The 18,542-nt window shown below is 39.4% G+C and overlaps 1 protein-coding gene across 8 annotated transcripts; it reads right to left on the bottom strand.

The window, feature by feature from the left end:
- Positions 1–263: 263 nt before the first annotated feature.
- On the bottom strand, positions 264–18,386 carry LOC100490653 (beta-microseminoprotein). Of its 8 annotated transcripts, XR_004223566.1 has the most exons (6): positions 17,546–18,379; positions 15,497–15,593; positions 13,615–13,720; positions 3,930–4,029; positions 1,962–2,067; positions 264–537 (listed from the first exon to the last, which is right to left on the bottom strand). XR_004223566.1 is itself a non-coding variant. In XM_031905784.1 (4 exons), the coding sequence occupies exons 1-4, from the start codon at positions 17,563–17,565 to the stop codon at positions 408–410; spliced, it is 342 nt and encodes a 113-aa protein (XP_031761644.1). In that variant the 5' UTR covers positions 17,566–18,380; the 3' UTR covers positions 264–407. The 8 variants fall into 8 exon arrangements, 5 of the variants coding, with proteins under 5 accessions (XP_031761644.1, XP_002936005.1, XP_004915978.1 ...); XR_004223568.1 differs by lacking the exon at positions 15,497–15,593 and having other exon boundaries at positions 17,546–18,386; XR_004223567.1 differs by lacking the exon at positions 15,497–15,593 and having other exon boundaries at positions 17,560–18,384.
- Positions 18,387–18,542: the final 156 nt, after the last annotated feature.

The following is an 18,542-nucleotide window of genomic DNA, read 5'->3' as shown; positions in this document are numbered from 1 at the left end:
GCCTGTGGATACAGTCTAAAATCAGTATGGACCTTCCCTATAATACAGATGACCTACCACCTGGGTGGCCAACTTGTGCAAAGATCCAGTCATTTGTCACCTGACCAAATAAGCAGGTTGTGCCTTCCATAGTCAACTTCCAAGGATGTTAGGTTGTTGAACTTTTTTTTTCTATACCCTACAATTAAAGAAGAAGAAGGAATGGATGATGGCCAAGGGTACATCTCCATACTGTTGTATTATCAGTAATTATACTAGACAAGTTTGCTGGTTTAATGAGTTTATTTTGAGTTATTTTTTTAAAATCAACTTATTTATTCTTATGCACTTTATTTATGTGATACAATCTGATTTATTTTTGTATATAAGGATCTGAATTCAGTTTCCATAAAGTATAAGATAGGCCATCAGCCGACCATAGCATAAACTTCACATTCCTTTGAATGATCTTTCTTTTCCACAACATTGTAAAGGCAGGCTTCCTTATTAAAAATAGCCTCGCATTTTTCCTTATCATAATCCACTGGGGTACCATATCTATAAAGAAATGAAAAACATATATTTGTTAGTTAATGCTGTTTGTAAATGATAATCGTATATTCTTCAAAATGTATTCTATGTCTTTGTATGAGCTGAATTTTTGGAGATCTTTTTCTTAATCTGGAAAGCTTTTTCTAGACCCTTTGCTACCTTTCATCTCTTAAAGCTACCATTTCATCCCAGTTTAATGTTATTGCTCTAGAGAGCTGTTAACTGCCCAACACTTCTGTTTCATTATTAAATTGACACAGGCCAGATTTGTGGAAAGGCCACAAAGGCCTAAGCCTAGGAAGACAAAACTTTAGGAGTGGCATGCCACATCTGCATTTCCAGTTGTTTAAATCTCAAAACTGCCAGGCCCTGCCATGTTTTTATAACTGCTATTCAGTCTTTGTGAAAAAAGAGAACAATTTTGAGGCAGGACAGTATATTTCCTTTGCTTTTAAATATAGCATTATAACATTTCAGTCCCTCTGGTGGTTTCCAACAGCAGAAAGATACAAAAAAAAAACTTGAAAAAAATTCTGTGATCTAGGTCCAGGGAAGTGGATCCATAGAACTAACGGAATCTGATCAGCATTCAAACGGAACAGATTTTGGCACAAAAATGCATACTTTTATGTTTTCACACCAAAATCTGTTATGTGCGTTTGTAGTCAAGCCGACATCGTGCCAGTGTTGTCGTCCGAATCCAAATCCTGTTAAAAATGGGATTCAGTGCATCCCTACTATCATTATTCTACATCAGAAAATAGTGATTTTATTGGTGTGAATGAGTAAGAGTATCAAATCAGAAATGGAGCACTGGCACAACCCAATAAAAGGCAGTAGGGGAGAATTCCACTTTGTTGGAGGGACTGGCTTAGTTTCTGTCAGCAATATACAAAATATGCCAGGTGATTGTTATACTTCTCTGGCAACAGCAAGCCACCAAGCAGCACCCTTATATCTTAAATTTCCTTAAATTATTTGGAGGGGGGGTTTAAAAAGTGAAATTACAAACAGAAGGGCATATTAATTTACATTTTACATTGGATTTATTTTCCATTTAGTGTGTTATTTTATGGAGTTTTCCTCACAGTCTCTTCTTTAAACAACAACCAAAACCCACTGACACAGAATCCAAAGACCCCATATACCTTATACACTAGTATTCAAGGGTTTAGAATCACTAAGAAAGGGGGTCAGCACTTGATTGGTGCCAGTTCCGTCATGCAGTAGGACAGCAATCGCAGCAAACATCTAAGCACAATCACATTTCTTATCAGTTTAATGCTGCCTTTTTGATTGAAATAAACAGTACAAAACCACTGCAATTTCTGGGTGATTCCAGAATAATGAACTGGTGTATTGTCACACCGTTAAAATTTCTGCATATTTATTGTTCAGTTTGTGTATAATATTCTGAAAGTGCAACTTACGCTTGGCAACATTCCAATGAGCCGTCCATAGAACAGGTACAGTCCTGGCAGTTCTCATTTCTAAATTTGCTCCCCAGTTTATGCAGCTCCTTATCATAAAGGCAACCTAACAAGAAAATGTAACAAATTAGCTTTAGAGAAACTGAACTTTATGAATAAAAAAAATCACAGAACATGGAACATGGTGTAACTGAAGATAGAAATAGCTGCATTTTCTTATGTAAAATATAACAGGGGAGGACTGATGGGCAGCTCCTCTTAAAATAGCAGTAAGTTTTTGCTTTCATTTATTAAAAAAAGAATCAAATTCCACAATATTTAGCCCACTGATTCTGCAAATCTTGAACAAGGCACAATTCATTGTGCACACACAGCTTTCTGAACATGTTTGCAATCAGACTTAAAGGACAAGGCAACTCAAAAGTTTTTGCCTAATAAAAGAAACCAAAATTCTAAGCAGCTTTGCAATATACATTTATTACAAGTTGGTTTTTGAGTTATTTGTATTTATAATTGCTATTAGAAGCAGTGTTTGTCTGTGCTTTCTATTCCCTGCCCTGGGGGCTCAGACTGTTGAAACAATGTAACCCAAGGCCCCAGACTGACAGACCTGTATTGCTGGAGGAGACTGACCTTTGCAACATTGTTTAAAATGTAACAACCAGGAGTTCAGCAAATGCTGCTTTCAATAGCAATTACATTTACAAATAGCATTTAAAGCGCTAAAATTTTTTAATTATTTCATATTGGAAAGTTGCTTAGAATGATGTTTTCTTTCATTATGCAAAACATTATTTTTGGGGTTGACATGTCCTTTAAAGGAGACATATCCTATAAAAATTATGAATGTACCAGTGAATTATACTCCTTTAGATATAGAAGGATTGTGCTTAAAAAAGTTGTGTTTCTGACTGATTTATTGAGAAATTCCACCAAAACCCCACTAGCCCCGCCCATCTGTTCCACTTCCTGCTGGCTGAATTTTCTGGATGAGCTGCGGAGCCGGCGGCCCGCCGTACCCTGCACTGTAGGATAGGAACCAATCAGCAGCTAGGCTGACCTGATAGGGAACTTAAGCCAGTCTGTGCTTGTGTAAGTGCAGGGCTGTGATTGGCTCTCCCCCTCCTACTGGGCTTCTGGCAGGGACGGTTAGGACACCCCCACTCTTCATTTCACACTGGACAGAGAAGTGAGAGGATCTATAGGGAGCTCCAATAAAGGTGCCATTGTTACAGAGAGGATTAATGTTTAGCCCAAAGGGAAACCAGCACCGTATATTATTCATAATTGCCTACAAAATTAGAGGTTTTCCCATTTATCCTAAATGTCCCCTTTAAGGACTGAAACTGCCATATTGTGCCATGTACATCAAATTAACAGCAGAGTCGTTTTATAAAAAGAAACTAGTACATTCAGGGCAAAAACTTTAAGGTCTCTAGTGTGTTTTAAAGTTAGAAAGTGATTTTCAAGCTTTTTTTTCCATTCAAATGTGACCTAAAGATAATCCTGCTGAGGTTCCCCTGCCTTATTCAGCTGCTGCTGTGTTTCTGTTCTGTCTCATTGTTCATTGAAAGTGAATAAATATAGCAGTTCTGTTCCATTAAATACAGATAAAAGAAAGCTTATAGAATTACTATTTTCTTTGCCTCTGGTTAGTTGCAAGCATCAGTTGCAGCCAGATATAGCAACAGCTGTAGGTCCTTCTCCATAGGTTGCCAGCAAATATGAGATTTAAACTGTACTATCCTTGATCATGCACATAATTTCTGTCTGTATTATTGTCCCTTATGATTTGCTTGTAGGGAAAATGGGGGAAAGTGATAGAATAGAAAGTGATAGAATGACAGTGATAGAATGAAAGCAAAAGAAGAATAGAAGGAAGAACACAGACACCTGAGTGGTATATATATATACAGTATATATATATTTTCTATGAATAAGGCAAATAAGTATCCTAAAAATCCTTACCTCTATGGGCTAACCCCAGCACTGGCATGGATCTTTCGCAGGCGGCATTACATGCTGTCACCAATATGCAAAGGGCAATCACAAAAGCCAAAATGCACTTCTGAAAATGTTTAAAGAAAAAAGACACAAATAAGTGCAGATTCACATGATCTGTGCATTTAACTACAATGTGTCACTTGTTGCTGCTTTCTTATAGACTTCTGTCATGTCAAACCTCAGGGACTGACATTGTTCTCTTTAATTCTCTTTACCCCCAAATATTGGACACACAAAATTTTTTTTAATACTGTATATACTCGAGTATAAGCCGATCCGTATATAAGCCGTGGTACCTAATTTTACCTAAGAAAACTGGAAAAACTTATTGATTCGAGTATAAGCCTAGGGTGGGAAATTCAGCAGCTAGTGCTAAGTTTCAATAATCAAAATAAATACCAATAAAATTACATTAATTGAGGCATCAGTAGGGTATATGTTTTTAAATATTTATTTCAAAGAAAAACAGTAAACTAGCTCTGTAAGCGGAGAAGATGGTCAACAAAAACAATATGAGTACTACCCCACACTCATTGCACATTGGTAAACTGGCAGCTGACCTGGTCCCGGAAGACACGTAAGGGGAAATAAGTATTGCGACTGGGAGCGGGCCAGGGCACTGGAGGATCTGGTTGCTGGTGGCCTAATTTGCACACAAAGGACAGAAGGTGCTAGTCTGGAGGGACCCATGGCACCCGACTTGAGTATAAGCCGAGGGTCACTTTTTCAGCACATTTTGGGTGCTGAAAAACTAGGCTTATACTCGAGTATATACAGTAATCTCCTCCTTAGGAAATAAAGCAATATTTGGGATATAACATTCTATTAAACCCAGAACAATGTAGAGAAAATGAATGCATATACATTGTAAGTGCTGCTCTTTTAACACACCAGACAATATACTAACATTTCATTTTTGTGTGCAGGTTTGACTTACCCTTATGTAAAGAAGGAGACAAAGGAAACAACTTCATTGTTCTTATAAAAATATAATTTTATAAAAGCTGGTAACTATAGAAATTAAAGGCATAAACCTTTACGGTTGGGATAAAAATTACATTCTTTACCATTTTTTTAAGAAAAGGAAAATGTATCTCTATATATACAAAATAACATAACACTCACCATTATGTTTCCAGTTGCTGCAGATACAGTACAGTGATCTCTGCTCTCCCCCTACTTATAGCAAATCAAAGCGGAATTGAACAATATTCTAGAGAAGGGAGGTTCTACTGCAAGTTTTATACGTTACGTCCAACATTGGGAAAAACAACACTCCTGTTCTTAAAGGTACATTAGGATCAACAAAATTCAAAGGAAAGTTATGTATTTCTAAACATAATAAACCTAATCTCTGCTGATTTAGGAGTATAATTCATAAATGAAAACTGAGCAGGACTTCCTTTAGCAAATAATTGCTTAGCAATTTAGAGACATACAGACTAATGTGTACATGTCATGGTCCCACAGGTTGATTTATGTACTTAAGGGAAGTTATTCACTTTACTGATCCAGCAAGTAGCCTTACGGCAAACATTATTAAAAAAAAATACAGTGCTGAGTCAAGGAAATCAAAAATATGTGGTTACGGTGGCCAAACAATGAACTACCTGGAAATTATCCAAATGATCAGCAAACAGCATTGTTCTTGTTCACTGTTTACTTGGGCAGGTGGTAAAAACGAGTGGGTCATAGTGGAATGAGGAAGAGCTGTTGCTCCTGTATGGAGTGTGTATGTAAAATCTGTAGTTATCTGTACTGGCAATCTAATACAGGTAATGGACCTGTTATCCAGAATTGTCAGGGTCTGGGATTTTCCAAATAAGGAGTCTTTCCATAATTGGATCTCCATAGCTTAAGGGTAAGGACCCACGGAGAGAGTAACTCGCCGGTAATAGATGTCTGCTATTGCAGGCGAGTAAGCGATCTAAAAAAGGCTTTCCACCAGTAACAATAGAAGTCACTGGTGGAAAGCCCTTCGGTAAATCAAAGCCAACTTGCCTGCAGGAGCAAACTTTGCATGACTTCGGAAACCGAACCAATGCGAATGGCTTTCCACCAGTGACTTCTATTGTTACCAGTGGAAAGCCTTTTCAAAGCGGTTACTGACCTGTGATAACAGCGATCTATTGCCGGAGAGTAAAGGTCCCCATACACGGACCGATTCTAGATGCCGATATCGGTCCCTTATACCAATTCGGCAGCTAATCGGCCCGTGTATGGGGACAACCGACAGGCCTGCCTGACTGATATCTGGCCTGAAATCAGCCAGATCTCAATTGGGCAGGTTAGAAAATGTAGTCAGATCAGGGACCGCATTGGCTCGTTGATGCTGTCAGTCACGATCGATATCCCAAAACTCAGAACAGACTCCAAGGGTCCGGTCTCGGCTCACGCTTCTGCCTATGACAGCCGCCTTTCACGTCGGGAGGAGCCCTTTGCTACTCGGATGCCGCCAGGTCGGGTAGCAGGAAGGCGGGGAACACTTCAGAGTAGTCAAGACAGGCCGGGGTCAGCAACGATCGGGCAACGCAGCACAGAGTCAGGATCCAAGAGAATAGTCGGTCAGGCAAAGGTCGGTCCAGGCAGCAGGCAAGAATAGTCAGGAACAGGCAAGGTCAATACAGGCAGCAAACAAGAGAGGTCAGGTACAGGCTAAGGTCAAACACGGCAGGAACAACAAGAAAATCACACCCAGGAACTCACAGGAGGAAGAACCTACATTGGGCAAGGATTACAAACAACAAGCACCTTAAATATTTGAATTTGGCGCCATGATGACGTCACACGCGTGTGCCGAAGTGAGACGCAAGTACGCATGCGCAGAGCGCCGGACGTGAGCACGCATGCACACGCATAAGCGAAGGGATATGCACGTTAAAAGGCAGCGCGCCTTGCGCGCGCCTAGGAGGAACCGGCGGGCATCCTCGCGACGGAGGAGCCCGCCGCCCCACTAGACCACCAGGTACCTTTACACTGTCCCTGATCCGTATGGGCACCTTAACTCTATGGGTTCTTACCCTAAGTCTCCTAAAAAATAATTTAAACATTAATTAAACCAAGTGGGATTGTTTTGCCTACAATAACGGTTAATTATATCTTAGTTGTGGTTAAGTACAAGGTTCTATTTTATTATTACAGAGATAAAGGATATCAATTGTAAAGATTAGAATTATTTGCTTATAATAGAGTCTATGGGAGATGGTTTTCCCATAGTTCAAAATTTTCTGTATAACGTGTTTCCAGATAAAGGATCCCATACCTGTATATATGTGAAAGAGAATATTACTGGTTAAAAATGACATATAGGAAAAGGTGGTCAAATAAAGGACATCAAAGATAATCAATAAAGGAAGCTACACGTGTAAAATATTAGTGCATTGTAAATAACTATATTGCCGGGGGGCCCCAGAGAAATACCATTTGGAATATAAGGCCAGTGCCACAGGTCAAGAATCCTCCCCAAAAAAGCTTTTGTTTGTGTCTGCACCCAGTTGCATTGTATCGGCCGGGGTCATGGCACAACCAAAAGCTTTTTTAAACGTAGGGGCAGATTCTCAGCTCAGTGGGTTTATGTAAGGCTAATGTTTATTAGATGTGGTATTCCTCCTCTGAAATTTTTGCAACCAGAAACGATCCATGCCCCGTGCTATTGACTTCAGTGGCATCAGGCTGCTGCTGTGCACATTGGGCATATTTTGGCCTGGTAACTAAGCGTGCATTTTTGGGCTAAAATTCAGTAGCACGAGGCACAGGTGGTAATTAGTGAGGGGCAAAACTGCCACATCTGATATTAACCTAAGGTGTGGCATAGAAACTGTCGCTATAAAGAACATGATTTCTTGACTTTGGTGTAACAATATTTGTCATCCACCCACCATCCATCAATCCACCCATGATGTCACCCAGTAATTTAGCACAGCGATAAAGTTCTATTATTATATTTATATAACAACTATATACATAAAATACACACAAGGCATTTCCTTTTTACTATTTACTTTTTCAGATTTGTAGTCCAAACACCCCCTTACCTGTGACATACCCCTCACAAACTGTATCAGGCTAATCAGGGCTGTATTGTCTGTATTGGGCCTAGATTGGCATCGGACCTAAACATGCCCCCTGTATCATAGAAGTGACACAGCGTGTGATGTCACTTCCAAAGGTTTGATGTCATGTGTATCAGCGCAAACCTCTCACCCCCTACCCCCCCAGCTCCAGTGGCAGATTTTCTAAGAAACTGTGCTGCGGAGGCTGAGGGATTTTGTAATTTTTTAACTTTTTTTTTAATCTTAAATATAGGCACATATAGGCACATGAGGTCCGCCCCCCCCAAAAACCACCACCCTATACACAGGCCCTATGTATAAATATATGACTGTGAGGCTAATGTAAAAAAAAATCACAGTTTGGCCAGCACTAGTCGCCCGTATCAGATGTTTACTATTAAGCATTTTAACAGTAAATGTTACATGCTACATTTAGGGTTGTATTTATTAACATTGGAGACAAACATTACTGGTGATGTTGCCCATAGCAACCAGCCAGACCTTTGTTTTCTAACTTTAAGGTGACTGTTCAAATCTAATTGCTTATTGGTTTCTGTGGGCAACATCATTGGTGATGTTTGTCTCCAATGTTAATAAATACACCCCTGTACTCAGTGCTGTAACTAGAAGGAAGCAGACCCCAAACCCTTGGGGGGAACCTGGTGATATAGGAGCAAAATAAAGACCCATGATTCCTGCTCCCTCTTGGGCCACAGTAACCAATCCATCCCTTCCCTTATAAGCACCCCCATCCTGCCTCCTATTCATCCCCTAACTCACATGTCATTTAGCCCTATGGCAGATGGACGAGCCTGACCTGCATATCCTGACACTGTGCTTTGCTTATCGTGCCCACCACAGGGGGTGATTGACACCACTGCTGAGAGTGTAAGTGCTGTATTACTCCAGTGAGCCAGCTGATGTGACCAAATTTGTGAATAAAATTCCACTAGTAGGATATTGGCAGAGGTAGCAAAGGCAGTCAGTAGCACCCTGTGTGAGAACAAGGCTTGTCCTGCTACATGGAAGCAACCGGTTTTCGACAAGGAGTTGTATTAGGGGAAAGGTTGTAACATTCTGGCAGAAACCTAGAGCGAGAAAAGCTGGCACAAGTCTGACTCTTCTTTAAATCAGGAAAAGCCCAGCTAGCCCCAAACTTCACATAAGTCTAATTTGGTAAAGATCTTAGCACCCTAAAGACCATCAAAAAGTTAAGGAATTAATGGAAGAGTATAATGATTATTTAAAGTTTTTTAATTTTGGGAATTTTGATAATTCAGTCTTATATTCAAAATTTGGCATATACAGTACAGACACTGTGAACAAAGTAAGTCAGCATTATAAGTACATGTATAGAAATACCCAACGAGGTTAATGATAGAGGCAGTATCACACACTTGGGCAAAGTATCAAGTGCATCTAGTCTAGGTCAATCACAGTCTCCATTAGGACCAGCCACAACCACCAGATATCTACAAATTTGTCTGGGCATCCATGTGCGAAATACACTGGGAACTTCAGAGATCAGAGTATAAATGAGAAACAGGCAAGGATTAGACAGACCATGGTCAACGCAGGCACCAAGAGTCATAGCCAAATTAATAGGCAAGGGTCTAAATACCAGTGAATCCCAATAAAAGGGCTTAGGCAGGCTCTGTGTAACCAGAAGCCAGCGTGGGCAATGATAGTAAGAGGATGTAAAGGGAATTAGCTGGCAAAAATAACAAAGCAGTGTCGCAAATGGTAAAACTAGATTCAGAAGTACAACTGGGCATGTCATTGAATTCCTGTATGTGTCATGGTGCACACGTTAGCACAGTGATGTTTGGTGATGCATATGCATGCGTGTAAACAGAGGCCAGCAATGCCCCCACAGTATTGTAGTAAAACTCTTGTGAGGGACTTTGTATCGGGAATTTAAAATTCCGAATTTCATCTCTTTAAGTTACCAGGAAAGGATATTTGCCGCCCCTTGTGATGTGCTGGGCACTGCCACCTGGAGCGGGTTTCTAACTTGCCTCATGGCAGCAGCTCCCCTGCTGTAAGCGTGTGCTAGAAAAGGTTTACAGAGCCCTGTCATTAACTATAAGGAAAGGTTACCACAGCAGCTAGAAAATCTGCCAAGTGGCAACATAAGGGAGAGCTTTAAAATACAGTTTATATTTATTAAACATTATATCAAAGATAGAAATTCATTAGAGAGGCTTTAAAGGGGACCTTTCAGTTCTAAAGGTTCGTCCCAAACAAATAGTTGTGTGGTTATGTGAACAGGGGAAGTGCCAGGAGGTGGGTGAATGATGGGCTTATGCAGGGTTAATAATAACATGTGGGAGGGTAAGCAAATGGTACATTGCTGGACAGAAGATGGGGGGGTAGCAGGGAGAAAGTATGTTAAATAGTTATTAGATTAGTTGCAGTTTTCTTTATAGGTATAAAACCACCAACAGTATCACACTAGCCCACAAGGATACCAAGTGAGCCCAAGTGCCTGTAGTGTCATTAGGCACAGCATGTTTAAATAAAAAAAATCCTAATGATTTGCATCAATTTACACTCTCCATAGCATCCACTTTAGAAGACCCAGACTTGGGGTTGCATTCGTAAATAATCCTAGCTAGCAAGATTTGTTGTTTGAATACTTTATTTTCAGTCCTTTTATTTATTCTTGTACAATTTATTCATGTAATACAAATGGCTTTTTTTGTGGTATATAAGGATCTGTATTCAGTAGCTCTAACCCAAGGAGACGGCCATTTCAGCCTACCATGGCGAAAATTTCACATTCCTTTGACCGATTTCTCTTTTCCACAACATGATACAAGCAGGCTTTCTTATCAAAAATAGCCTTGCACTTTTCCTTATCATATTTCACTGGAGTACCATATCTATGAAGGAAGGAAAAGGGTATATTTTTTACATTGTATGTAAAGATGTTGCAGTGATAAAAATGCAGTTTTGTTTTTTTCTCACCATTGTCTCTTCTGCCCAGTCTAATGTTATTGCCCTAGAGAGCTGCTAAGCTGCCAAGTGCTTCCATTTCATTATGCTGCCATCTAAGTAGATAAACATGATACAACAATGCACTATGGGGCACATTTACTAAGGTGCAAACTTTCGCCTCGGGAAGATTCGCCACTAGTTATGAGCAAATCTGTCCAATTTCACTTCATCGAAAAATCAAGAAATGGCGAAAATGTCACGTGGTAGAAAACATTATGCACACATAAAAAAAGCCATGTGCTGCAATTTTTTTGACACACATTTTTTTTTACGTGCGCAACAAGTTTTTTTTAGACGTGGGTGACAATTTCTGGTCACGCTGCAAAAAATACTATTATTACAGTTTAACAACAACATTAATAAGCTATTTCTAACCAATTGCAACACAGGGGTTGACATTTCTGAGTGCATTAATATCCGGACAGTATAGATATGTTAATGACTTTAATGAACCACAAACAATTGACAGGTTAAGATAATATTATTTATTTATAACGATTTGAGACAACAGAAAAAATGTTGTTGTTTGATCAGTCACCGAATCTTCAATTCTTGAACAAAATGTCTCCTTCGCCTTTTGGTAAATTGGCGACTGAGCTGCGAATTATCTTTTTTTGGTGATTTTTTGCCAGAAAAAGACAATTCGCCCTTTACTTTATGTGCCCCAAAGTGAGAACTACAGGCAGCAGCAGGTACAAGAGAAATGACATCCAACTTTTAAGTTAGAGACAAATATAAAGAAGGGGGGAATAATCTTGGAGAGCCCTGAGTATCTAAATAGTAGTGCAACTAGTATACTGATGTTTTTATAGAGGTGCGTTGATATTTAGGTTAAATTAGTGCTTTATGTTTCTGTTGTGTTGGTAAAATGGTTTGTTCTGGAATCTGCACTGAACAAAGAATAGGGGATAAGCTTATGTAGTAGGGCAGGCTGGGTTGGGTGGATTTAAACAGTTTTGGGTAGGAGGTTAATGGACAGGTTCTGTGAAGGTCAGTAATAATGACTTGGAAATTGAATCATAAATGCCTGAAATGTCAGAGGATTAAACTAAACTTAATAAGATAACAAGTGTTTGAGTATCTGATTCTACACAAATACTAAATACTAAATTCTATAGTGTTTTTGCAGGACAGAAATTAGTAAATCATTGGAAGGGTGGCTATTAATTATCATTCTTTATATTTATCTGATGTTTGTACTTTTTACTATTTTAACTTTATAAAATGGTTATTGATAAATCTGGGAAAAATATACTACTGCAGGGTAAATTAGGGATTGATGTATTTCCTTCAGTGAATATCAACACCTTTGCTTACCAGTACCGATTTGCATAACTGGTAATTAAAAATATCCAGTATATCCCCTAATAATTGAACTTTCCTCCCTGGTCGCCTCCCATTCAGGTTTGAGGAAGTGTATAGCTGAAATGGGTGTAAGTGGTATTTGGCAATGGAAGAATTACAATATTTGACAATTTTCTTGCTATTTGACCACATACAATGGTCAATGGAAAACATATTTGGTCTTGACCAAAACAGACTTAGACAGTCAATATCCCAGCTACCAAGCAGCCTCTCAGATCAGATCATTCAGGCTAAATCCATTTTGGTTAATGGTTGTTAGCAAAGAATATGAATATGTATAAGAATTTGGAGTCTAACACCACAGGAACAGCAAACATTGGGGATACATCCAAAGTGGTGATAAAGGGGGTTCTGCCTGGGGTAATTATACTACCTATGTAATCCATTATTATTGGCCATGGCCAAACAACATGAAATAATCAGCACCATTAATGCTACATACTGGGCATTATACTTGTTGTTACGTATGTGTAATTGGGGTAACCATTTTTCTTTAAAGATATTATATTTACATAGCTAAGTTGGGTTAAAAAAAGACCAAAGTCCATTAAGGTCATTAAGGGGTGTGTGAGAGTGAGTGTATATGTGTGTGTGAATGAGCGTATATGTGTGTGTGCATGAATGTGTGTATATGTGTGTACAAATGAGTGTGTATATATGTGTGTGTGTGTGTGTATGTGTGAGTGAGTGAATGTATATGTGTGTGTGTATATGTGTGAATGAGTGTATATGTATGTGTATAAATGAGTGTATGTGTGTGTGAATGAGTGTATACTGTATGTGTGAATGAGTGTGTATGTGTGTGTATGGATGAGTGTATATGTGTGTACGTGTGAATGAGTGTATATGTGTGTATGTGTATGAATGAGTGTATATGTGTGAATGAGTGTATATGTGTAAATGTGTGTGTGTTTGTGTATGAATGAGTTTATATGTATGTGCGTGTAGAAGACGCTCCATGTGTAGAGTACAAGGGATTAGACAAGAGGAACTCCACTCCCAAAAAAAAAAAAAAAGTGTAAAAAACTGAGACAAATGGTTGGAGATTCACAATATCTTACACTATGCACCTAACAGGCTGGTACATACACTGCCGCCAGCTGCAACATTATCTCCACTTTGGAGACATACATGGTGGGGTGTGCTATGGGTGCTCTTCCCCTTTCTGTTATTCTATTATTATTCTATTATTGTTGTATTTTCTGTAGAAATCTCTAAAAAATGCAACTTACGCTTGGCAACATTTAATTGAGCCGTCCATTAAACAGGTACAGTTATAGCAATCTTTTGTTCTAAATTTGCTCCCCGATTCATACAGCTCACCTTTATAAAGGCAACCTAAGAACGAAAAATAACAATTAATTTCCCTGAGAAACAAACTGACTGAACTCCCCGATCTCTGTGATTAGCAATAATAACAGACACACAGGGGCAGGGCTTTAGCTTATATTCCCCCCATGTGAAATATAGTAGGGGAACAAAGATGGGCAACTTTTATTGGTAAAGACTAAATATACTCAGTTTGTCAACAGGTCTCTGTTTTTATTTATTAAATAGACACTCTAATATAATAATGCAAGGTTCAGCACTAAACTCTCCAACCATTTTTAAAGTATCAGTTGCAGGAGTGAAAACCCAAAGGTTCCATTGCTGTAATTAAATATTACCTAGAGGGCCATAGACTGGGCATATCTGGTATAATACAAATACACTGCTTATTGTGCACACAGGACAACCCATCTAAACATGCTCTGAGACCTGTATTTATGCCATGTACATCAAGTTTACAGCAGTGTCTCCGATGAGAGGGTGGAACTACAATTAGTGCAACTGGGGGACTAGGGTGCAGACATGTCAAGGGATCCAGGGAATCCTAAAATGTGCAATATTTTTTATTTTCTAGCTCTTTTCTGTTTAATACTTTATGCATATTTCAAAACATATTTATGCTTAGATACTAGGGTTGCCACACTATCTGTAAAAGTTACCACCCTTCCTATATTTTCTTTTCCCTATTAATAACATTGGCAACAAAGATCATTTTTAAAATAAGAGCCAAGTGGCTACCCTATCAGGTACCCATCATTGCTGTGTTTTGTGTCCTGTTCTGTCTTGAATAATGTCTTAAAAGAAATTAGAAATATGGTAGCTCCTTTATATATGCATTAAAAACAAATATAAAGTGTGCACAATCAATTACAATTTGGGTTGAGTTCCTGCCTAGCTGTGGGAAGTGATGCCACTCTTAGGGATGTACTTTAGAGGATAACATAAAAATGAAAGTTGGCTCCAGAAGTGCTGTCCCCCCATGAGACCTATTTGCCTACCCCTAGTTCCAGCCCTGCGTCACTGTAAATGTATGGGGGCATTTTTGCTGATTTGTTTAATGCTATTCAGATTTCATTTATTTGTGTTTTGTCTGTCCTTTTCCATTTCCATTTACTAATTTTCCATTTCAGTGTGCTACTGGATAGTTTGTCACTGGAGAAAAAATGTATCAAATATCATTTTCACCAATTCATTAAGTTCATTCACAAGAACTTGTCCTTTTATTAAACTGGTGATAATGTGGAGAATTTATATTTTGGTGCAAATACTGCAACTTTTTACATTTACCCTTTAGTAAATTTGCCCCTATGCATAGAAACACCACTGGATCAAAACCAGTCGATTTGCACAGGAAACCTGCCCTTATGATACATCATTGTAAGGTTAGTGCCACAAGGGGCTGCACACAGATTAATGTGGAGCCTGGGAATGCAGACACAGGAGCAGAGGGGCTATTTCTGGGCCTGAGCTTATACACAGGCCAAGAAATAGCCCCATGTGTCACTAGTTTTTAGGAGCCAAATGTGTAGTAAATTAGGGGGTGCATAAAAAATATGCACAAAAATATGATTTGAACCAGGTAGCTCATTAAAGGCATTAGTGACACTTTCCTGCATAATGTGGAAAGTGTCCCTATCCCTTTAAAAGCCCACAAACCACTGACATATCAGAGAAATAGCAATAACTGGAGTAGAAAATGATTTATAACACTAATTCTTCATACTCTGTAACTTACATTACAAAACTACAGCCATGAAATACTGGAAAAGTATTATTTAAACTTACCATTGGTTTCCCCCAAGTGTGGCAGAAGACTGAAGCAGGCGGCATTACATGTTGTCACCAAAATGCCAAGGGCAATCACAAAAGCCAAAATGCACTTCTAAAAATTTAATTTAAATTTATTTAACAATAAGTGCAGATTCACACGACTACAAGGCCACTTCAGCTGCTTTTATATAGATTTCTGGCATGTAAAACCCTCAGGCACTGACATTGTTTTCTCCACCAGGAACCAATGAAACCTGTCTGTAGCTGCAAGCAATAGCTGGGATTTAAAGTAAACATAACTGCTATATTCATGAAATGCAGTAAGCCTTTTGCAGGGTCGGACTAGGGGGTCCCCCTGCAGGAGTCCCCAACTTCCTACCCTGAGCAAGCGTAAGTAAAAATGCGTCAGGGGAGGGACACCGATGGCTGGGCGACAGGGATTGAGTCTGGGCCACCGGAGCCCACCAGGTTTTTTCCCGGTGTCCCAGCAGCCCAGTTTGACCATGGCCTTTTTTGAATGAAAAATACATTTTAAAAGACTTTTTACTTTAGATTTGAGTTACTTCACTTTTGTGAATAACCCCTTAGTGTAGAAAAACTAAAAAAAACACAAAAAAATGTCACCCGCTTAAAAAAAGTGTTGTGTGCATTTAAAAAATTCCGCACATTTTTCTCTGTTTTGTGAATCTTTTGAAACAGTGCTGTCCAACTTCTGTGGTACCGAGGGCCGGAATTTTTCCAACCTACGTGGTGGAGGGCCGATAATGGAAGCCAGTTTTGACCACTCCCCCTTTTGAAACCACACCCACTTGAAACCACACCCGTGTTATCACATGACCATACCCATATTAATGGTTGTAGTACAGCAAAAACCTGCCATTCTCTGCCTGCCCTACCCTGCCTGTAAGCGCCATAATCTGCCTTCCCTACCATGCCTGTGTGTGCCATACTCTGCCTTCCCTACCCTGCCTGTGTGAAACATACTCTGCCTTCCCTACCCTGCCTGTGTGTGCCATACTCTGCCTTCCCTACCCTGCCTGTGTGTGCCATACTCTGCCTTCCCTACCCTGCCTGTGTGTGCCATACTCTGCCTGCCCTACCCTGCCTGTGTGTGCCATACTCTGCCTTCCCTACCCTGCCTGAGTGCCTGTGTGTACCATACTCTGCCTACAGTCTGTACAATAACTATATATTAAAAAACTTTTTAATTGCAGTACCACCACAGTATATGTTCTTTTTGTAGTGTGCAGGGATTATTTGTGGGTTTCTACTGCTCCTACAGTCTGTCTGAGGTGTGAACAGGGAAACAATGTGGGTGATTACAGCCTGAGCCTGAGGTGTGAACACTGCAGGGGGTGAACAATGCAGAAACTAAAAGGTGTAAACAACACAGGGGATTACATATTTAAACAATACAGAGGGATTACAGCCTGAATCTGAGGTGTGAGCAATGCTGGGGGGGGGGGGGCAGTTAATCTCAGTACTGATACCATTTAAAGCTTACACAAGAGTAAGCCATCAAAGCAGCCAGACAGGTGGGGGGCCACACAGAGGGGGGTCGCGGGCCGCCAGTTGGACAGCACTGTTTTGAAAGATTTGTGAATTTTCAAGCTAAACAGGACAGATGCACTCATCACTACTACTCACTACTACAGATGTGTAAACAGATTTGATGAGTTGTCTGTGCTCCTGAAAACACTTACACCTAATTTTATATGTGAGCATCGAGAATGGCCACAATTACACATAAAACCCAAGCAGAAGCCCTTATGATTACCACTACCCCCTCCACAAACATATATTTTGAATATGATATTTTAATTAGCTCAATAAATATCTATACTGTATGAAGAATGCACAGCAAGTGCTGCTTTATTAACACACAATATACCAGCACATTTGTATAAAGTGACTTACTGTTATATATAGAAAATATCTAATGCAAAACAAATAACATCAATGGTTTGGATAAAAATTTGACTTTTATGAAAACTGGCAACTATGGAAACTTTTTAATCTTGGGATAAAAATGGTATTTATTATTATTTAAATGAGAATTTTTACCTCTAACAACTCACCATCATGCTTCCGGTTGTTACAGATACAGCACAGTGAGCCCTGCTCTCCCCCTACTTATAGGAAATCAAAGCAGAATTGAGCAACACAGTTTTTCTAGGGAAAGGAGATTTTACTGGAAACCTTGTGTTTTGCAACAACATTCCTGTTCTTACAGGGACAAAAACATTTACATAGTTGAATGTATTGCAGCTGAACTGTCATTCTTACTCCATTCTGTAAATAAAGGGGTTTTGTATTCTTTAGAATTCTGGATTCTGGAACCTGGGTTCAGTGGTTCCATGTGACAGTGAGGGTGCCCCCAATTCCTTCACTGGCCACCTGCCATCCACTTATTTTTATACTCACCTCCTTTGAATTGTTTTTATTCAAACAAGTTTTCCTTATTAATAAATAACCAAGCATATACAAGTTTATTCAATTTAGAAAAACAAACTCAAATTCACAAACTGGTACACTGATAAATAAGCCCATATGTATAGAAACCCCACTGCATCAGAACCAGTCCCTTTGGGCAGGAAACTTTCTCTTCTGACACATCATCATGTGTGTGGGGGAAGTTAACAGATACAGTAGTGATATATGGTTTTCACCTTCAGGCCAATGTAGTGGATCGATGCATAGTTTATCTACTCCTATGTGCCACTGACCTGAAGGTTCTTTAATGCTCAGTTGCTAGTTTTAAGGTCATATTATACTTTCCACATTTTTGGCATTCTGAACTTTCTTAAGCAAGGACATGCCACTGTACATGGTATAAACTGTAAGTTTGTCTTGTGTTTCCTGACTCCCAGCAGCTCCCCTTACTGAACAACAAGTAGGTGGTGATGTCACATGGGAATGGGGCAATGACATCACAAGGTTGGGAAATAAGCAGGGCACAGGCACCCGCCTTATAAGGACCAATTTGTCAGTGGGGAGGGCCAGGGAATGGGGGTAAAAATAGGATATTACAAATTTACAATGTAATTCTCACACTGGTCCT

This window comes from Xenopus tropicalis, chromosome 7, assembly GCF_000004195.4.
Source record: "Xenopus tropicalis strain Nigerian chromosome 7, UCB_Xtro_10.0, whole genome shotgun sequence".
In the NCBI taxonomy this organism is placed as follows: domain Eukaryota; kingdom Metazoa; phylum Chordata; class Amphibia; order Anura; family Pipidae; genus Xenopus; species Xenopus tropicalis.
The sequence above is the reverse complement of the archived record's forward strand: the minus strand, read 5'-3'. Positions and strand labels throughout refer to the sequence as shown.